The sequence below is a fragment of the Hypanus sabinus genome, chromosome 1 (genome assembly GCF_030144855.1).
Source record: "Hypanus sabinus isolate sHypSab1 chromosome 1, sHypSab1.hap1, whole genome shotgun sequence".
Classification (NCBI taxonomy): Eukaryota; Metazoa; Chordata; class Chondrichthyes; order Myliobatiformes; family Dasyatidae; genus Hypanus; species Hypanus sabinus.
The window spans coordinates 172,176,729-172,199,645 of record NC_082706.1 but is presented as its reverse complement, the minus strand read 5'-3'; the positions used below and the strand labels follow the sequence as shown (position 1 = coordinate 172,199,645).

Genomic DNA, 22,917 nt, shown 5'->3' with positions numbered 1-22,917 from the left:
TTTACTTCAGGCAGAGAAAAGTGAGCCAGACCTCATTGGGATCAGAGGTGCAGAGTGTCAGCAACCTTAAATTCCTTAAGTGTTGCTATTTCTCAGGATCTATCCTTGGCTCAGCATGCAAGTGCAATTACAAAGAAAGCATAGTAGCCTTTTTACTTTCTTGAAAGTTTACAAAAATTTGGCATGACATTGAAAATCTGGACAAACTTCTATAGATGTGTGGCAGAGACTGGCTATATCACAATCTGGTATGGAAACCCCAATGCCCTTGAACAGAAAATCCTGCAAATAGTAGTGGATACAACCCAGTTTATTACAGTTAAAGCCTTGCCAACCATTGAACACATTTACATGGAGCACTGTCACAGGAAAACAGGATCCATCAAGGGCCCCCAACATCCAGGCCACATTCTCTTCTTGCTGCTGCCATAAGGAAGGTGGATTAAAAGCCTCAGGACCCTGAACCTGGTATTGTGGAACAGCTACTACCCCTCAACCATCTTGAGCCAAAGGGGATAACCACTTGTCCCATCACTGAAATGTTCCCATAACCTATGCACTCAATTTCAAGGACTCTATCTCATATTCACAGTATCTATTGCTTATTTATATTTTCTCTTCCATATTTGCAGTTTGTTGTTCTTTGCACATTGGGTGTTTGTCAACCCCATAGGGTGCGGTCTTTCGTTGATTCTATTGTGTTTCTTGAATTTACTGAGTATGTCCACAAGAAAATGAATCTCACAGTTGTATACAGTGACATACATTGCTCATACATTAAAATTACATTAAAATTGCTCTTCCGTAAGTGAAACCTATATTTAAAAAAAATTATTTTATTATACAGCTGAGAACAGGCCCTCTGAGCTACACAGCCCAGCATCTCTTTCAATGTGTCCTGTTACGCTATTCATTAACGACACGTTTACCTTTATGTAGTGTAACAACTTGAAGCCTCAAACAAAGTGTAGCAAAGCCCTAAAGATCATGTACTGACTCACTTAAGCCTCTGTATTCTTGATGGATGGTGGATAGGACAACTGCCTTTTGCATTGAAGTCCCATCAAACAATAACAATTTAAAAATTCTCATCTAATTCATTCCTAGCCATAGTGTTCTCTTTTCTTAACTAAGACAGCCCTGGTCCGATGCTCCTATTCAGGCTTTGTATGCTTACTACTTTTTATTCCAGTCCCACCTTTCAATCAGCTAATTTGAGAAAGAGCTCTTTCTGCTCTGGGACACACAAGAATATTCCTCAGCTATATTAACAAGTCTTTATTAGGAACTGTGTCAAATGCAACCTAATTACACTCTGGATATGGGCACAATTTACTGCATGAATATAGACAGAGCACAAATGGATATGGTTGTTGTTTTTAAGCCAATATAACAGGTGAGACTCTCAAAGCTAGAATGTAAACAATCCCAAGATCCCAAATCGATTCTGGCTCGCTATCTTCCCCATTCTAATAAGTGAAACTACATCGTACATGCAATATTTCTACTTTATATAGACTGTATATTTATGATATCATTCTTGTTTTTACTATATGTTCATGTTATTTTAGGGGTTATGTGTGATTTGGTATGATTGGGTAGGTTATTTTTTGGGTCTGGGAATGCTCAAAAAAATTTTCCATATAAATTAATGGTAATCACTTTATGACATTTCGGCTTATAAACTGTTTTATAGGAACACTACCTTCAGACAGTGGGGGGAACCTGTACGTAGGTACAAATATTCCAAAATGCAAAAAAAATCTGAAATTGGAAACACTTCCAATCGCAAGCATTTCGGATAAGGGGTACTTAACCTGTATTTTAAAGTATACTAAACAGTAATTGTTGAAAGCACAAAAGAAAAACTTCACAAACAGATATTGATGCTACCACAGTCAGTATCAATTAGAATTTTGGTATGTGCGCAGAAGAGAGTGGGAGGAAAATTATGAGGAAATGCTTACAATACCAGACCAAGATGGGTGTGCCTGCATTCAGCTGGCAGACAGCACAAATCACAGAGATAAAATAATACTGTTCAGATAACACAAGAAACTCTGCAGATGCTTGAATTCCAGAGTAACACATACAAAATGCTGGAGGAAATCAGGTCAGGCACCACCAATGGAAATAAGCCGTCAACGGGAGACCCTTCATTAGGACAGCAAGGTGGGAAGAAGCAAACTTAAGGTGGGAGGAGGGAAAACACAAACTCTGCAGATGATGGAAATCCAAGCAACACAGCCAATGCCATCAGATTAGAAGCTACCCAAACAGGATACAAGGTATTTTTCCTTCAACCTGAGCATGGCTCCATCTTCGTGATCTGCAGAATCCTTTTGGATTCTCCTTCACCTTGCCTGCAAAAGCAACTTTATAGCTTCTTTCAGCCCTCCTGATTTCTTTTGTGTGTTCTCTAGCATTTCTTATTCTCTATAAGCACCTCTTGTGTTCCTACCTGCCGATAGCTACAATGAACGTCCTTTTTTCTTAACCAGGGCCTCGAGATCTCTTGAAAACCAAAGTTTCTTAAACCTGTTTTCTTTATCTTTTATTCTGACAGGCACATACAGGTTTTGTACTCTCAAAATGTGACTTTTCAAAGGCCTCCCGCGTACCAAGTAGACCTTTGCCCAAAGACGGACTGTCCCAATCCACACTTGCTAGATCCCTTCTGATACCATCAAAATTGGCCTTTCTCCAACTTAGAATCTCAACCAGACCTATCTTTTTTTCATATTTACTTTGAAACTAATGGCATTGTGGTCACCAGATGCAAAGTGTTCCCCTCCACTAACTTCTGTCACGTGACTGTCCAATTCTAAAATCGGAGATCAAGCATCTCACTGGGATTTCTATGTATTGCACATGAAAACTTTCCTGAACACATTTGACAAACACTACCCCACATCTGGTCCTTTTATACCATGGGTTTGCCAGTCAGTAAGTTGAAAAAGTTAAAATCACCTTGTATAACAACCTTATGATTCTTGCAATCTTCCTACAGATTTGTTTCTCTAAATCCCACATAGTGTTGGGTGGTCTATAATAAAATCCCATTAACAAGGTCATACCTTTCTTATTCCTCAGTTCCTATAAAGCCTCACTAGTCGAGTTCTCCAGTCTGTTCTGATTGAGCACTGCCGTGACATTTTCCCTGATCGGTAGTAATGAGAAACCGGAGCAGGAATAGGCCCTCCAGCCTGTCGAGCCTGCTCCACCATTCAATAAGATCATAGCTGATCTGGACACTCATCTCCATCTGTGTGTCTTCTCCCCATAACCTTTAAATCCCCCTGCTCAGTCGTTTCTAAAATAATGAAATCCCGGAATATTGAGCTGCCATTCCTGCTGTTTCTGCAACCAGGTCTCACTGGTGGCTACAATAACATAATTCTAGGTGGTGATCCATGCACTGAGCTCATCTACCTTTCCTACAATACTTTTTGCATACGCAGCTCAGGACAGTAGTTGCACCATGCTCAACCTTCTGACTCCTTGCTTTGCCCGAGGTCTTATCGACATTTGCCTCCACATCCTTTCCACTAACTGTTCAGGCACTGTGCTTCCCATCCCCCTGCAACTCTGGTTACACCTGACCATGCAGCACTAGTAAGCTTTTCTGCTAGGATACAAGAACCCCTCCCCACTCCGCAGTTCAGGTGCAAACTGTCTCTTCTGTACAGGTCCCACCTTCTGTGGAAGAGAGCCCAATGATCAAATCATATACCAACTCCTTAGCCACGTGTTAAACTGTATGATCTTCCTATTTCTGGCCTCACTAGTACATGGCACGGGTAGCAATCCTGAGATCACAACCTTGGAGGTCCTGTCCTTTAAATTCTCTCCTATCAGGATCCTATCTTTTATACCTGTCACCTCCTGCTTCTCACTTCACTCCCCCTCCCCCCACTTACCTGTCTTCACCCATCACCATCTAGCTTGTCCTCCTACCCCTTCTTATTCTGGCTTCTTCCACCTTCCTTTCCTGTTCTGCTGAAGGGTCTCAGCCCAAAACGTTAACCGTTTACTCATTTCCATAGATTCTGCCTGACCCGAGTTCCTCCTGCATTTTGCATGTGTCCTTCAGAAAGTACGGTCAAGAAAAACTCACCATAACCACAGTGACGAAGACGTGATGGGTAGGGGCACTTCACCTTGAATATATTGCTGCAGTCGATGAAACCCTAAGGAAATTTTAAAAAAAAGGAATATAACTGCACAAAAACTACTTTTTCCATATTTGTACCACAATTGCATATAGTTTTCTGAAATATCCCAGGGTATTACAGGAGCTTTATCAAACAAATTTTGCTTTGATCAAAGGAATTTGATCAGTTAGGTAAGAGCTTGGTTAGAGGCAAATTTCGAAGTTTAAAAGGGAGACAAGAGCAAAAGTATAAGTGGGGGGAAGGGGCTCCAAGGACTCAGATCTTGACAAACACCAGCCCAGTTCCCAATAAAGAACTATTTAAAACAGATGTGCAGAAGGCGTGAGAAGAGCAGAGATCCAGGAAGGGTTGTCAATTGCAGATTAGTGAGGCAGGCAGAGTTAGGGCCATAACGGATTTGAAAATCAGTATGAGTTTAAAATCAAGGCATAACCTTGTTATTGTCCCATATTAATTTATGGGACAATGGTGGAATGGTAGATGACATGAAGGCTTCATTTATTTTATCTCTTTTGCCTGTTTGTCTGTGATCTCCCCCACTGGTGTATAATCTAAATGGTATAAGACCTTACCTTGTACAGAAAACTTATTACTTTTGGCCTTAAGAACTCTTTGACATGAATGGCTGGTGCCATTGCAATGCAAGCCCAGTAGAGGGGAAAAAAGTCTCCAGGTCTTTCTCAGGCAATTCTGAGATATTTATACAAACTGCAATCAGCTGAACAATACAGTATGATAATTTCATCATAATCATCTTCTGCGAGTACCATAAGCACGGGGGCCTATGCTTCTGGATGCCTTTACAAAATGCTGATGCATTTGCAGACTGAAATAATTTTGCATCACAAATTAAATGCTGTATCCCAGTTATACCAGCTACTTCCATCTGTTCACGTGCACGTGGGAAACTAACAATTATGAAATAAACATAAATTCCAAACAACAAAGTATAGATTTGAAATAGATGAAACTCGCAGAAAAATATCAATATTAAAACAAAGATATCTAAGATAGAGGTTAAATACACAGATGAAAGAACAGGAACAATTGACATTATGCAGGTAGATTTATTCAGTTACGTACTTGGTGAGATAAATTAAAAACAACAGGTTAATGATAATCTCATGTCACATAATACTTATCAGTTTGTTGAGTGCTGGGGACATTAAAACAGCACATCCTGGTGAGTAAACCTGGGTGGGCAAGCTGATTAGAAGTACTACTGCTTCTTTCTTAAGCAGTCCCCCTGGATTGAGGATCATTTGTTTCCATTCTAGAAATGTAGATTCTGAGTTAACTATGTAGGCAACCACACACAGTTTATCATGGCACTCAAAAAAAGCACATATTGACATGCTGCTTTATGGAAAACATACATATTTTCAACTCATTATATTGCTTTTTGAGCTACTTTTAATCAGTTACCAAGTACGATAAAACTGATTATCTCACTTACTTTGGACTTCGCTGGACTACCAGATTCTCCGGACTGCTGGATGTTACTTCATTTAACACATTTAATTTGTTCTTCTTTTAAATATGTTACAAAAGAATTTGAGCGTGCTAGGTCAAGATCTGGTGAGTCAGAAAGGAGTGCAGGAACTGGGGCCCCAAACAGCAGAAGGGGAGTAGACGAACTGGGCCTAGTGTGTAGAAAAGGCATTCAGGAGCGAGACCCTTACTGAGAAGGGAATGAGGGAATTGAGGAACAGGAGCTTGTTTGAAGCAATGTGAGAGCAAATATCAGCTGGGGAGCCAGACACTGAACCACTGGGATTTCAGAATAGTCAAATATCAGATTATCAGAGTTTTACTGTACTTTGCATTCTTTCACAAGTCCACATCAGCAAAATTTTCTTCAAGAGTCTTTTCTACAAGTAATGTGGCATCTTGTAAAAGCCCCATCTCATACTAAAATATGTCCAATTTTTAAAAAATCACAACATTATGTAAAAATCCCATCACTAATCAGTAGTATTGTATAACAAATGAACTGAATACAAACAGCATATTCTAACCAGGGATTGGGAATTTGAATTGATTTAAAACTGATAATACTGAAATAAAGGAGACCTGATTTTTTTTTAATTGCTGGAAGCTTTATTTTGTCAGTACCTTGTGGCCAGAGTCAACATCAAGTCATCTTACAGCGATAATGACAGATGGAGATGGAACTTCCTCAACCAGACCCCGCCTCTGAAGAACTTCCTTGCCACATTATTGTAGTATAAATCAGTGATTTGACGACACTTCAGAGAAGCTGGGAACCATGCGCTGATTTTATGGGAATGATTGTGCTATGAAGACTGATGTGCATACCATTACAAATGTTCCAGCCCCTTTCTGCAAGCTCTGGTGTCTATTTGAAAGCAGATCCCATGTTATTTATCCAAACCACCATCCACTCAGTTTTTTTTTCCTTTTGATCTACCTTACGAACAAATGAATAAAAATTTACTAAATACACAATGTGACATTACTGCAATAAATTTCAGACCTCTTAAAGTGGAGTCTCATAAAGACATCCATTGGGAAAAAGGATATGTACTGACACCATGATTTTTTAAACAAACTTAAGTTGTTAAAAAATGCTAAAAATATACAGTCTTTGAATTACAATGCTTTTCTATTACAATGCAAATACTCTCTACCTGGCCAACCAATGAATTCAACACCAGTGAAATGCTAAGTTCTACATTGAAATGTGGAGCTTGAAATCAGTGCCTTTGAGAAGGTCCCATGTCATTTGTAGAATATGAGCTACAACATTTAACAATCAGTTGCCATTTTCACTTTGAATAACACAATCTACGGTATAACAATGCTAAGAGGCTTGACGGGGCAGATGCAGACCTAATGCTTCCGCTGGCTGGGGACATCTCTAACCAGGAATGTCAGTGTTTTCAAGATCAAGGAGGAGAGACTTAGCAGCACAAATTCATAATATTTTAAACAGTGTTAAAAGAAACAAAAAGAACAGATGGAAGGGATTAAGGACTCATGTGAAAATCTGGAAAGTGCATCAGCCATGATGGAATGGCAGAGCAGACTCAATGGGCCAAATGGCCTTCTTCTGCTCCTATACCTTATGGCGACATGGATAAAAATAAGCAGATGGTGGTGAGGATGGCAGGGTGTCAATGTCCACCTCTCATAACGAAAACTTAAATTTCCCGAGTGTATCTCTGTTAGTCTCTACTCACGAGGGCTCAAGAGGTTCAGTCGCTCGACACAGAGGGAACGATAAGTTTTTTTAAAAAGGCATTAAAACCAAAAACATGCTATTTGTAGCTAGTGCTAGGACAGTGGCAGAGATGAGGGACAGAATGGCCTCCTCCTGCTTCCAAAGGTTATGAGCTTCGATGTAGCACCTCACCAAGACTTTCCTGTATTTAAACAATTTCAGAACCCATTTGCAAAATGCAAGGAGAGATACAGCCAATCATGTTAATAAGTGTGACGCAAGTAGAACAAAAACATTCAGAAGAATTACATGCACACTTAAGTAGAAGCAGCAAGCACACAAATAGATATTTGCATTCTAATCATCAGAATAAGCCTATATTAAACTAATCCCTGCCATAATAATAATAGGTCACATCTGCTGCTATGTCCCTCTGGAGTGCAAATCACATTACACCCTGCAATATCAAATTAAATAACCGCCATGATTAACACTATTTATGTATAAATATGTTCACTGAAACGTGCAAAAACAGTGCAGTTGCTAGTCTATGGATTAACCTCATTCTGATATAACAATATTAGAGTACACTGCTTAACGTGCTTTGATCCCATGCGTGTGTTGCCATATCGACCACAACTGCAACTCCGACGATTCTATCCACGCAGCACAGAGATTGCAATTGTTACGCAAAGCTTTCAACCTGCTCAATGCTGACATCAGCCACTTGTGGAAGAAAGAAACACACAATATTCTGCATATACTCTTTACCATGCTGAAACCAAAGGCTCGATTAAATAAGCTGCCCATCTAATTATACTTAATTCACATACACAAGTTCATGTGACTCAAAAATTAAAGATGATATTCTTGGAATTTTTTCCTTCTCCACACACAAACTGTCCATTGTAAAATGCTATTTCTCTGCATGGGGACAAGACAAAAAAATGGACTCAATTGTGTTTCAACATGACGACTTCTGTATGTATACTACCTGTTAACCAGGTGACAGAGGTTGTACACAACACAGACATACTACTGCAGGAACTCAGCCCATCAGGCAGCTGCTGTAACAGGAAACAAACAGTCGACATTTCAGGTCAAGAACCTTCATTTTGGACTGGGCCTGGTCCTGATCTGAAGCATCAACTGCCCATATCCCTCTGCAGATACAGCCTGGCCTGCTTCAAAACCTGGGCCTCTGTACCTCTCTCTGCAACTGGATCCTCTACTTTCATACAGGGAAACCACAATCAGTATGAGGTGGTAATAACATCTCCTCCTCAATGCTCCTTCTGTGATTTTATTTGTTTTTTGGGTGGAGGAAAGGGGGATTTGGCAGTTGATCACGTTGTCGTTTTCCTCTCCCCACCCCCTTGGTTTCACGGCTCTCTGGAGAAGAATTTAATAGAAACATAAAAAACCTACAGCACAACACAGGCCCTTTGGCCCACTATGCTGTACCAAACATGTACTTACTTTAGAAATCACCTAGGGTTACCCATAGCCCTAGAGTTGCTTACTTTAATAATAAATGAGCCTTTGATTGCTGACAATCAACACAGGTGCAACTCAAGGGTGCGCGCTTACTCCTCCACTCTGTTCTCTCTACATTCATGACTGTGTGGCTAAGCACCATTTATAAATTTGCTGATGACACCACTGTTATTGAGAGAATCTCAAGATAGCGATGTGGAGGCAGGCGGGAGCCAGATAAATCAGCTGATAAATTACTGCAGAACTTCGCACTTTGCAAGAGCAAATACTGATTGCCGACTTGGGACATTGGGAGTCCTTGTTGAGGCGGTGGAAAGGATAAGCAGCTTCCAGTTCCTAGATATCAAAAACTGAGGATTTGTCCTGGACCCAACTCATTGATGCAATCACAAAAGCACTCCAGCAGCTTCTTTGTTAGGAATTTAAGGAGATTCATCACTATCTGGTATGCAGTCACAGAATTGCAAGCGGCTTTAGAAAGTTATAGACTCAGTCAGCTCCATCACAGGCACAACCCTCCCCACCAAAGGAGCATCTCCAAAGGGTGGTGCCTCGACAACATGCCCTCTTCTCATTGCTACCATCAGGAAGGAGGTACAGAAGCCTGAAGACCTACACTCAACAGTTCAGAAGTAGCTTCTTCCCTCTGCCTTCAGACTTCTGAATGGTCCATTAACCCGAAAACAAAACCTCATTGTTTTCGCAGTTTTGTAATTTACAGTAGCTTTGTTTCTTCGCACCGTACTGCTGGCACAAAAAAATAACTAATTTCAGGTGACATTAGTGACTGAGAATAAATGTGATTGTATTCCTCCAGCAGTTTTGTTTTTTTGCTCTAGATTCCAGCATCTTGTCTTTTTTCGTTTCTGGGTTTTACACTGAAGGGGCATAGCAGAAACACAGCATTTTACCTAGTGAAGTTGGGGTTGCTCTGCTCGAAAAGCAGCAGGCTGTGAGAGAGCCTGCTAGAGGTATTTAAAATCAGGTCAGGCATAAACAGAGAGGTATGTCCATCAGTATGTGGACTTTGCAACGAGGGGAGAGAACGCGTGGAACCTTGCTTATACAAACATCCCTGACGCGGACCGGGCAGGGCCCCACCCCCTTGGGTACTCAGACCACATCTCTGTTATGCTAATCCTAGCATACAGACCGCTCGTCAGGCGCTCCAGACCAGTTCAGAAGCAGGTGAAAACCTGGCCAGCAGGAGCTATCTCTGCTCTTCAAGACTGCTTAGAGCACACTGACTGGCACATGTTCAGGGAGGCTGCAACTGATAGCAATTCTACCAACTTACAGTAGTACACAGCATCTGTGACCAGCTACATCAGCAAGTGCATTGATGATGTTACTCTGTCCAAGACCATCACTATACACGCTAACCAGAAGCCATGGATGAGCGCAGAGGTGCATGCGCTGCTGAGGACCCGCGACTCCGCCTTCAGAGCAGGCCAAAGCAAGGGCCAAACTGTCCCGAGCCATCAGAGGGGCAAAGCATGCACACGCCCAACTAATCCACAGCCACTTCCAGGACAGCAACGACACACAGCGAATGTGGAAGGGCATCCAGGACATCACCAATTACAGGACAACATCACCTGACTATGCGGGTGATGCCTCCCTCCCAGATGCACTGAATAACTTCTTCGCCCGTTTTGAGGCGGAAAATGACATGGCAGTGAGGAAGTTCACCCTCCTACAAATGACCAGGAGCTGTGTCTCACCATGGCCGATATGAGAAGAACTCTGTGCAGGGTCAACCCACAGAAGGCTGCTGGACCAGACAACATTCCTGACAGAGTGCTTGAAGGATTTGCAGACCAGCTAGCAGCTGTTCTCACTGACAACTTCAACATCTCCGAGTAGCGCCACCATTCCAACGTGCTTCAAGGCTGTCAACATCGCCCCCGTGCCAAAGAAGTCTTCAGTGTCCTGCTTAAATGACTACCATCCCGTTGCACTCACATCCATCATCATGAAGTGTTTCGAGAGGATCGACTTGAGGCATATCAAGACCCTGCTGCCCCCCTCACTGGACCCCCTGCTGTTTGCGTACCGTCCCAATCGCTCAACAGGTGACGCCATTGCCACACCCTGCACCTGGCCCTAACCCACCTGGACAAAAAAGACACATACATTCCGATGCTGTTCATAGACTTCAGTTCAGCATTCAACACAATCATTCCTCAGAAACTAATTGGAAAGCTGAGCCTACTGGGACTGAACACCTCGCTCTGCAACTGGATCCTAGACTTCCTGACTGGGAGACCTCAGTCAGTCCGGATCAGGAGCAGCATCTCCAACACCATCACACTGAGCACAAGGACCCCAGGGCTGCGTGCTCAGTCCACTGCTGTTCACTCTGCTGACCCACGACTGTGCTGCAACACACAGCTCGAACCACATCATCAAGTTCGCCGATGACCTGACCATGGTGGGTCTCATCAGCACGAACGACGAGTCAGCTTACAGAGAGGAGATGCGGCAGCTAACGGACTGGTGCAGAGCCAACAACCTGTCTCTGAATGTGAACAAAACAAAGAGATGGTTGTTGACTTCAGGAGGGCATGGAGCGACCACTCCCCGCTGAACATTGACGGCTCCTCGGTAGAGATCGTTAAGAGCACCAAATTTCTTAGTGTTCCCCTGGTTGAGAATCTCACCTGGTCCCTAAACATCAGCTCCATAGCAAAGAAAGCCCAGCAGCGTCTCTATTTTTTGCGAAGGCTGAGGAAAGTCCATCTCCCACCCCCCCCATCCTCATCACATTCTACAGGGGTTGTATTGAGAGCATCCTGAGCAGCTGCATCACTGCCTGGTTCGGAAATTGCACCATCTCGGATCGCAAGACCCTGCAGTGGATAGTGAGGTCAGCTAAGAAGATCATCGGGGTCTCTCTTCCCATCATCACGGACATTTACACAACACGCTGCAACCGCAAAGCAAACAGCAGTATGAAGGACCCCACACACCCCTCATACAAAATCTTCGCTCTCCTAACATTTAAGAAAAGGCACCAAAGCAATCGGGCTCTCATGACCAGACTATGTAATAGTTTCTTCCCCCAAGCTATCAGACTCCTCAATATCCAGAGCCTGGACTGACACCAACTTACTGTCCTATTGTCCTGTTTATTATTTATTGTAATCCCTGCACTGTTTTATGAACTTTATGCAGTCCTCGGTAGGTCTGTAGTCTAGTGTAGTTGTGGTGTTTTTTTTTCTCTGTGTTGTTTTTTTACGTAGTTCAGTCTAGTTTTTGTACTGTGACATGTAACACCATGGTCCTGAAAAACGTTGTCTCATTTTACTATGTACTGCACCAGCAGTCGTGGTCGAAATGACAATAAAAGTGACGACTTGAATTTGCTCCCATTGGTGGAAGGAGTCACAAAGTAGGGACACAAAGGTAATTGTAAAAGAATCAAAACTCACACAACAGAACCTCACTTGGCACTCACGAAACATTACTCAGAAATAGATGACTAAATGGAACTGGTGATCAAAAGGGCCCTTAAAGTGTCAAATATACAGTACATATGCAATACTGTGCTGGGAATCTGACATGAACACCTGTCCTGCCCCATTGCCATGATAGGAATAACTGCAGGATCCGACTGGCCTAGTCAGTACACTGCTCTAATGTTGTCCATGTGCCAGCCAGAATTGCACATCAACACCCAGTTATCTTATACAGTCGGCCCTCCTTATCTACAAGGGATTGGTTTCGAGTCCACTTGCGGATGCTCAAGTCCCTTATTCAACCTGTATCAATGCGGTGGACCTTAGGACCCAGTGGAACCCCAGACCTTATTTAACCTGTCTCAGTGTGGTGGACATTAGGACCCAGTGGTAGAGATCTGAATCCGCACTGTTTCATGATAACAATTGAAAATACAGTGCACATAATAAAGGGATCAGAAAGAGTGAAACTCAATCGGTTATTGGAAAAGCGTTAGGCTACGTCAGATAAAGTGAGAACGGCTGTACCCCGATGAAAGCTACAATTATTACTAAGCAACGCAGTGGTTTAATTATTGGGTTTTGAGGTTTAGGGTTTTTCATTCTCCACATCAACCTGGCACGGTGGAGAGAGCACTCGGGAGCAATCTGTCACTAAAACTCGGGAACTTCCCGAGCCCGGCCTAGAAACACATGTTTTTAAGTGTTTAATGTGCACAGAAAGGTAAAATATATACTATATACGAAGACAAATGTTTGACTAACTGACGGTAAACAATACCGGATGTACATGCTCCAACTTACTTAGTAAGAGAACTTCTGATTTTTTTCGATCCTGATCCATAACCCACGCACATCCTCCCGTATTCTTTAAATCATCTCTAGATTACTTATAATACCTATACAATGTAAATGCTATGTAAAATAGTTGTTATACTGCATTGTTTAGGGAATAATGACAAGAAATAAAGTCTGTACATGCTCAAACAACAAGTGCTGGAAGAGCACTTCCGGGTTTTCGTGATTAGCAGTTGGTTGAATTTGTGCATGTGGAATTCGCGAATAAGGATGGCCGACTGTATTCAGCCCTGTCATTCCAACACCGACCCACATAGGAAGCATCTCAGCAGGGTTGTCCTCCTAACCAGGTTCCTTGCCCAACTGCGCACAGCTTGAGCTGAAGAACGGGGAGTGTGACAACCGGAGAGCGAGGAGTACAATAACGAGTTTGCAGTTCATTGATGCTACAGAGCAGGGAACCAGCACATTTCTCTTCAAGAAACAGTCAAGATTCAGGATTGTTTAATGTCATTTCCGGTGCACAAGTGTAAAGGGGAACTTCTGACATGATGCAGGTACACAAAAAAAACACTAAGGATAAAGAACACAATAAAAAAAATACAAATACATAAAACAGCTTAAACACAGATTGACTGAATGTCCATAAAGTGATAGTAGGCTGTACACAGAATGACCGACAGGAAATAGTGTTGAAGTTATTTGGTGGAGATGTTGATCAGCTTTACTGCTTGGGGAAAGGAACTCACTGTGTGGTGGTTCTGGGGTGGATGCTACGTAGCCTCTTTCCTAATGCGAATAGGACAAACAGTCAGGAGCAGGATGGATGGGATTCTCATGATGTTCCTGGCCCTTTTCTGGCACCCTTTCTGTATACATGTCCTTGATGGTGGTTAGGCTGGTGCCAGTGACATATTGGATAGTCTTGACTCTCTAATGTGGAACCTTACTCTCTGCTGCAGTGCTCCTTCCAAAACAAGCAGTGATCCCCACTGCGCATCTGCTGAAAGACACGACGATGGATGCAAACTCCAGTTCTCTCCAGCCTCCTTAGAAAGCAGAGGTGTTGGAGAGCTTTCCTGACTGTATAGGACATGTTCTGGGACATTGAGGTGTTGTGTGTGACGTGCATTCCCAGGATTTTGCAACTGTTTCCGGCTTCCACTGCTGCACCACCAATCTAAGGGGGGGGGGGGGGGGTGTGAGTGGTGCAGGTTCTCCTGAAGTCAATAACTATCTTCTTTGTCTGAAGGAAACTGAACAGTAGTGTCTGGAAACTAGTGTGAGGGACTGAGGTAAAGGCAGATTCAAACATGGTGTTCTAAAGGAAGAGGGTAATTATCTGAACAAGAAAAAAAAATGACCAGGCTGTTGTGGGCAGGTAGAAAAGTGCAACTGAATGCACAGTTTTACACAACTGGGACAGACTGCCTCCTTCTATACTGTACCCATTCCTGCATAGAAAGTAATTACAATTAATACTTTAAAAGCAAATTATAATTTCCAAATATTTTTAAACTTTTGAAATGAATAAAATTGAGCAAGTACTTAAATAGAATTCCTGCAGTTTGCAGAGGGTGGAGAATGCAAGCAACATTATGCACATACGAAAATTTCAGATAATATTTAAAGAATAATATTCTCTAATTAATGAGAATATATGGACAAATGTGCATAATTGGCTCAAGAACAGAATTACAAATTAGTCCCAAACACCAAAGTGATAGTTCAATTAAGCTGAAATCAGAAGTAATAAAAATAAATTGCCTTAAACTCAATTTGAATGACGAAATGACTTCACATTTATCAATAATTTAAATTTATCCAAGGTCATAGAAAAGCCATAGATCAGGAATATCTCAGGGCTGTGAATACAATTTGCCATGAGGATGATGCAGCTGTCAACAGGAGAGTACAAGGACCCCAACGTGTGAATAAACAGATACATCATGCCAATTATTTGCCTTCAGTCAAAGCCAGTCACTTTGTAATAGTATTTGGAATTAATTTGGTACATTACCCAATTCAGCAACAACGAAAAGCAGGAGCAGGTCTGTCCACATTTTGATTCTGTTCAGTCATTCAATATGATTGTGCCTCATCTACACCATCTCCTCCATACTGGTTCGTGATTAAATTCATCACCTTCTTAAATATTCAGTAACTTCAATCCATTTCCTTTTATTGAATATAGAAACTTACAGGAAGTATATCTTCCGTCTGATACTGAGAGGAAGATGGCACATAGGGCAGAGTAACACAGCTGGTCAAGCTGCTGCCTAATGGCTCCACTGACACAGGTTCGATCCTGATCTGGGCCTGTGCAAGCTCTCCCTGTGACCATGTGGATTTCCTCTGAGTTCCCCAGTTTCCTCCAACATCCCAAAGACATGGGAATCGGTTGAATCTGGGTAGTGTTGATAGGAATGCAGGAGGATAAAATGAGATTAATATAAGTGGGTGGCTAGTGATTGGAGTGAGCTCAGAGGTCTCTTTCTTCAGAACTCTACACATGTTCTCACCTCTATAAAGATTTCCTCGCTCTTGTTCTCAAATCCCCTTGCCACGAAGGTCAATATTCTGCTTGCCTCCTTTAGTACTCGCTATATACCTCATGGTTCTTTCAGTAACTAATATACAAGATCACTCAATTCTCTGTGTATCAGCACTTCCCATCGAACACTATTTCAATACTCCTCTGTCTTCCCATTTTGTCTACCGAAGTCCATAACTTCACATATGCTATACTGCATCTATTTATCATGATTTTGTGCACTTGCTCAATCTGCCTCAGTCAGCTAAGAACATAAGAAATAGGAGCAGGAGAAGGCCATCCGGCCGATCGAGCCTGCCCCGCCATTCCATAAGATCATGCCTTATCCGCCCGTAAACTCAGCTCCATCTACCTGTCTTTTCCCCCTAACCTTCAATTCCCTTACAATGTAAAAACCTATCTAACTGTATCTTAAGTATATTTAGTGAAAAAGCCTCAACTGTTTCCCTGGGCAGAGAATTCCAGATTCACCACTCTCTGGGAAAAACAGTTTCTCCTCATCTCCATCCTAAATCTTCTCCCCTGAATCTTGAGACAATGTCACCTAGTTTTAGTCTCACCTACCAATGCAAATAACTTTCCTACTTCTATCTTATTTATCCCTTTCAAAATTTTGTATGTTTCGACAAGATCTCCTCTCATTCTTCTGAATTCCAGAGAGTATGCTCCCAACCGACTCAATCTCTCCTCATAGGTTAAACCTTCATCCCTGGAATCAATCTGGTGAACCTCTTCTGCACTGCCTCCAAAGCCAGTATAATCCTTCAAGTATGGAGACCAGAACTGCACACAGCACTCCAGGTGTGGCCTCACCAGTACCCAGTATAGTTGCAGCATGACCTCCCTGCACTTGAACTCAATCCCTCTAGCAAGGAAGGCCAACATTCTTTTTGGCTTCTTAATAACCTGTTGTACCTGCAAGCCAGCTTTTTGCAATTCATGAACAAGCACTCCCAAGTCCCTCTGCACTACAGCGTGCTACAATCTTTCACCATTTAAATAATAATCTGTACTTCTGTTATTCCTTCCAAAGTGGATGATCTCACATTTACCAAAGTTGTATTCTACCTTGAAGCCTCTTTGCATATTCGCACTCTTACCACTTCAGTGTCATTGGAAAACTTTTGAAACGTTAGTCACAAGAAATGTGTGAGATGGAAGGTTAAATCGGGCTTTCCGTGATTAAAACAGCCTTTACTTAGACAAATCAAATTAAGAGAATCAGTTATCTAAAATCAAGGAGGAACTTCTATTCAAAATTTTATGTTTAATTAGCATTTGTCACCAATCTATCTGCCTTCAAGAATTAGAGATCAACCAGAGAGGTCAGGACTGTACAGCAGAATCTAGACTGGATAGAATTGAAAGAAATTAAAAATGAAAATCGGGTGTTTTATAGTTTAACATCCAACTTCTGTAAGTTACCTTAATGAGATCTAAACACTTGACTTCTCTGTTGTCAATTGGTACATAGAAAGATGTTGTACATTTAATCCACTGTAGCTCTGTCATTTGCTGGATAGGCAGGACAATTAATCACACAGTCCCACCATTTCTGCAGTCATATATTCCTGCACTTCAAATACTAATTACAATTTTATTTAGCTCCACCACTCTTTCAAGTCATAATATACTGTGTTAAACAGGTATTCAAATTATCATTGGTTCTCTACAATCGCCTTTGTTTTTAACCATGCTGCCTCAGGAAATAACAACTCCTTATTTACTGTCATCAATAATTTTTAATGAGTTTTGACTTTTTCTTCATTTTGGAGACAACTATACCTCCTTTGATGAAATAAGAACTTCTGTTTTGCTTTTTGGGCAGTGTCCAATCAGAGTGGTCGGAGTCTGAGAAGTTCACTCAGGTTCAGCAATACAGTGAAAAAAAGGCAACAATGCGCGGCAGTTTGGAGCTAGGAGCTGTGCTCAATCAGCCTTCGGGAAGGGATTGATTGGCAAGAACAAATTAAAGTAAGACAGGGGCAAGCAGAGGGGTCATTGTCGGAGTGCACAGAGCTAGAGTGAAGTGCTGCCTTTTCCCCCCCAATCTATTGGTGAACCTGAGTGAACTACAACTTCTCAGGCTCCAATCTCCCGCTGTAGGCAGTTTTTGTTCTCTCCCTCACATTTTATTGTTCTTTCTTCTTTATATTTGCACAGTTAGGACAGCAGAGATGCCAGGCAGGATAGTTGAATGCTCCTCATGCAGGACGTTGGAAGGCAAGGAGACCTCCCGTGTCCCTGCTGACTTCATCGACAAGAAGTGCTCTCAGCTGCAGCTTCTAACACTCCATATTAAGGAGCTGGAACTGGGTGAACTCAGGATCATTCGGCAAACTGAGGGGGTGATAAATAGGAAATATACAGGAGGGAGTTACACCCAAAGTGCAGGACAAGAAATTGGGAGAGTGTCAGGAAGGGGAGAGTGGTTAAGCAGCTACTGCAGAGTACCCCTGTGGCCCTCCTGTTGGAAGGGAAGGGCAAGGGAATGACCTAGCAGAGGAAAGTCTCAGCATCGGGACTCTGGCTCAGGGAAGGCAAGTTGTGGTGATAGAGGATTCGTTCATTAGGGGAACAGAAAAGAAGTTCTATGAGATTCCCAGATGGTATGTTATCTCCTGAGTGCCAGGGTCTGGGAAAACCAGTCAAAAATCTATCAACCTTTTCTTTAAATATACATAATAACTTGGCCTCCACAACTGCCTGTGGCAAAGAATTCCACAGATTCACCACACACTGGCTAAAGAAATTCCTCCTCATCTCCATTCTAGAAGGACATCCCTCTATTCTGAGGCCATGTCCTCTGGTCTTAGAGACTTCCAACATAGAAAACATCCTCTCCTCATCCACTCTATGCAAAAGAACACTTAATAAAGAAATCAGGAGGGCTAAAAGAAAGCATGAAGTTGCTCTAGCAGATGAGGTGAAGGAGTTATGTTAAGAGCAAAAGGATTGAAAGCGACTAAATTGGTCCTCTGGAAAATCAGAATGGTAATCCACGTGTGGGGCCAAAACAGATGAGGGAGATCTTAAAAATAATTTTTTTGCATCTGTATTTACTCAGGAGAAAACACAGAGTTTGTAGAAGTTTGGCAAAACAGCATCGACTTCACGGGCCCTGTACAGACGACAGAGGAAAAGATGTTTGCCTTCCTGAGACAAACCTAGGAGGAGAAATCCTCAGGGCCTGATAAGGCATCCCCTCGAACCCTGCAGGAGGCAAGTGCCAAAGTTACCAACGACCTGGCAGAGATATGTAAATTATCCTTAGCAACAGGTGAGATACCAGAAGATTGGAAGATAGCCAATGTTGCTTCCCTTGTGCTGGGGCTATACGGCGTTGAGGCGCGTCCCCTGGGTGGTGGATGGGGGATCCCTCGTGTGAGGGGTGCACTGGATAATATGGAAGGTGGTGCTGCAAACCAACGTAGCCTAGGAGAAGGAACTCCAATTCCAAACCCAGGTAGATAGGACTCATTAGCCTTGGATGGCAGCCTATCTAGGAGAGGGTAAACTCTGATTTCAAACCCGGGCAGGTGGAGCTCGTTAGCATGGAAATGCCATCGCCCAGGGGAAGGTGACCCCGACAGAAAACCCCTGGTCCTCCAGGTTGGGGGTTGTGCAATGGGCTAACAATACTTTCACGTAAAACAAGCAATTATTACAGAAACCGTCAACAGATTGTCAACCACTAACCCAGATCTCGGGAAAAGCAGGGCCCCATTCAGGAAGCTGATGACGCGCTGCAACCAAACCCATCAGGAAGCTGCAGGGCTGACAACCCTCCTTCATCCGAGGAAAACCATAATGGAGGTTCCAAAGCTGCTCTCACAGAAGAAATCTATCCTAATCAGAACATGGAATGTGAGATCGCTTTGGGAGACAAGTAGGTGCGCACAGGCAGTGAAGGAAATGAACCGATACCACCTCACACTCCTGGGCATGTGCCAAGCAAGGTGGAATACTTTTTGTGAGACCAAACTGCAGACGGGAGAAACACTGCTCTATTCCAGCAAAGAAAAAGAGGAAGACCCACATGAGGCTGGTGTGGACGTGATGATGTCCAAAGAAGCAGCCAGAAGTTTGATAGAATGGGAACCAGTGTCCGACTGTATCATCACAGCCAGGTTCGAGTCCAGATTCCAGAAGGTATCCATTATCCTGTGCTACGCCCCAACTAACAACGCAGAGGAAGAAGAAGATCTCTTCTACATCCAGCTTCAAGCAGTAGTTGGAAAGGTACCTAAGCAAGATATGTTGATCGTCATGGGAGATCTGAATGCCAAAGTAGGCAGCGATAACACTGGCAGGGAGAGAGAGATGGGCCAGAATGGTTTGGGGAATATGAATGACAATGGAGAACTCCTTACCGACTTCTGTGCCTTCAATGAGCTGACCATTGGAGGTACCCTCTTTCCCCACCGACGCTGCCACAAGATAACCTGGGTCTCACGTGACCATCAAACAGAGAACCAGACTGATCACGTCACAGTCCAAGCCAAAAGAGGAGCAGATATTGGAAGATGAAGCTGTCAGCCAAGAAGAAGCAACAGAACACGCAAATAAAGTTTGATGTTACAAAACTACAGACGGAACAGAACAAAAAAGATTTCCACATCGCCTTGCAAAACCGCTTTGGGGCTCTTCAAATAGAGGAACAAGACGAGAGAACAGCAGAACACGCCTGGATTACCTTCAAGCAGGCCACTGTAGGAGCCTGCGAAGTAGTACTGGGAAGACCACCAGTCAACAGTAAACCTTGGATCAGGGACGAGACATGGCAGAAGGTGGGGGAGAGGAAAAAACTCAAACAGGAGTTGAATTAGGCCAGAACCCGGCAACAGAAACAAATCGCCGCCAACAGGTACAGCGTGATGGCCAAGGAGGTGAAGAAACAGCTCAGAAAGGACAAGAGGTCATACTTCAATGAAATAGCAGAGCAAGCAGAAACAGTGGCCTGTAAAGGGGACCTCAAGGCACTCTACACAACAACTAAACTTTTGAGAGGGAAGAGAAGCAATTTCAACAGACCTGTTAGAGACAAGACAGACCATCTGATCACTTCGGTTGAAGATCAGCTGGCGAGAGGGAAGGAACACTTCACGGAAGTACTGAATAGACCACCACCACAGAACCCACCTGACCTGGAGCCTGGAGGCCCACTCAACATCAATATAGGTGAAATCACCAAGAAAGAAATTCGAAAAGCCCTGAAAAGCCTGAAGAACGGCAAGGCTACTGGAGAAGAGAACATTCCTGCAGAAGCATTGAAAGAGGGTGGAGAGGTTATGGTGGACTATTTGCATATACTCCTGAATTTGATATGGAGAACAGGAGAGATCCCATCAGATTGGAAGAAGGGCCTCCTTGTGAAGCTGCCAAAATCTGGATATCTTTCACTGTGTGGCAAGTGAAGGGGGATCACCTTGTTGTCCATTCCTAGCAAAGTTCTCACCAGGGTCATTTTGGAGCGGATGAAAGACGCCATTGACCAGAGACTTAGAGATGAGCAGGCAGGGTTCAGGAAAGAGAGATCATGCATTGACCAGATAGCTACACTTAGAGTCATTGTGGAGCAGACAATAGAATGGCAAACTCCACTATATGTGAGTTTTACTGATTTTGAGAAGGCATTTGACAGCCTGGACAGGAAGTCAATGTGGAGCATCTTACGACACTATGGTGTACCGGAAGAGATGGTGAATATCATCAAGCAGCTTTATGATGGCTTCTCATGCAGCGTCATCCACGATGGGAGACTGTCCGAAGAGTTCCTGGTCACTACTGGAGTCAGACAGGGATGCCTGCTGTCGCCTCTACTTTTTCTTGTGGTACTCGACTGGGCTCCAAGAACAGCCTATGCTGGCTCAGAGAGAGGCATCCAGTGGACGTTAAAAGGGAAATTGGAAGACCTGGCATTTGCAGATGATCTCGCTCTTCTCTCACACCGCCTTCAATATACGCAGAAGAAAGTAGATTCCTTGGGAGAGACTTCACAGCGAGTAGGCCTTAAGATCAGTCAGGAGAAGACCAAAGTTCTACGCATTAATAACAAACAAGAGGAGCCATTACGGATTGAAGGACAAATACTTGAAGATGTAGACAAATTCACCTACCTCGGAAGCAAAATCAGTAAATCAGGAGATACAGCTGAGGACATCAGAGCAAGGATTGGAAAAGCCCAACATGCCTTCACAACCCTGCAACCTGTTTGGAGATCTATGGCCATCTCTGTCAAAACTAAGCTCCGTATATTCAGCTTCAATGTGAAAGCCATCCTGCTATATGGATCCAAAACATGGAGAATCACTAACACCAGCTGCAACAAAATCCTCCGCCTCAAGTGGTATGACAGAGTGTCAAACCTAGATCTATGGAAGAGAGCAAACCAAGAGCCCACTGTATTCCAGATAAGGAGGAGGAAGTGGAGATGGGTCGGCCACACCTTGAGGAAGAGCCAGTTGAATGTCACTTGACAATCACTCGAATGGAATCCACAAGATTCCATTTCTGCTGGAGATCGCAGAAAATGGAGGACTTTTGTTGGGGCCCTATGCTCCATAAGGAGCAAAAAGGATTAAAGCAATGTTGCTCCACTGTTCAAGAAGGCCTCTAAAAATAAACCAGCAAATTATAGGCCAGTGAGACTGACATCAGTAGTGGGAAAGGTATTCTGAGGGACTGGATACACAAATATTTGGATAGACGTGGACTGATTAAGGATAGTCAATTAGGCTTACTGCATGTAGCTCATGCCTAACAAATCTTAAGAGTATTTCAAGCAAGTTACTAGAAAAGCAGATAAAGGCAAGGTTGGAGGTTGGTCAAGAAGTTTCAGTTGCTTGGCATTCAAGATGAAGTGGTAAATCAGATTAGACACTGGCTTTGTAGCAGAAGCCAGAGAGTGGACGACTGCATCTCTGACTGAAAGCCCGTGACTGCTGAATTGTCATATCAGCATAATCTGGATGGTAATGTAGTTAGCTGGATTTAACAAATTTGCAGATGACACCAAGATTGGGAGAGTAGTGGACAGCGAGGAAGGCTATCATGGCTTGCAACTGGATCTGGACCAGCTGGACAATGGGCTGAAAAATGGCAGATGGAATTTAATGCAGAAAAGTGTAAGGTGTTGCACTTCAGTAGGACCAACCAGGGCAAGTCTTACACAGTGAACGGTAAGGGCCCAGGGATCTGGGAATGCAGGACCATAATTTGTTGAAAATGCTGCCATAGGTACATAGG

General features: G+C 43.1%; 2 protein-coding genes across 14 annotated transcripts in view; one reads left to right on the top strand and one right to left on the bottom strand.

Moving 5' to 3' along the window:
* fam110b (family with sequence similarity 110 member B) overlaps positions 1–22,917 on the bottom strand; it is a 165,517-nt gene that overhangs the window by 82,365 nt on the left and 60,235 nt on the right. For 11 of the 13 annotated variants that reach the window (XM_059981460.1, XM_059981475.1, XM_059981432.1 and 8 more), the window contains one exon: positions 4,118–4,190. The exons of the other annotated variants lie outside the window; for them this stretch is intronic. The gene's annotated coding sequence lies outside the window, so the exon portion shown is untranslated. The remainder of the gene's footprint in view (positions 1–4,117; positions 4,191–22,917) is intronic. 13 annotated transcript variants of the gene reach the window in all.
* On the top strand, positions 18,817–22,148 carry LOC132406518 (uncharacterized). Its single transcript, XM_059992346.1, is given in 3 exon segments — positions 18,817–20,157; positions 20,262–20,459; positions 20,517–22,148. Coding segments are annotated over 3 exon segments (2,580 nt in total). The 5' UTR covers positions 18,817–19,407.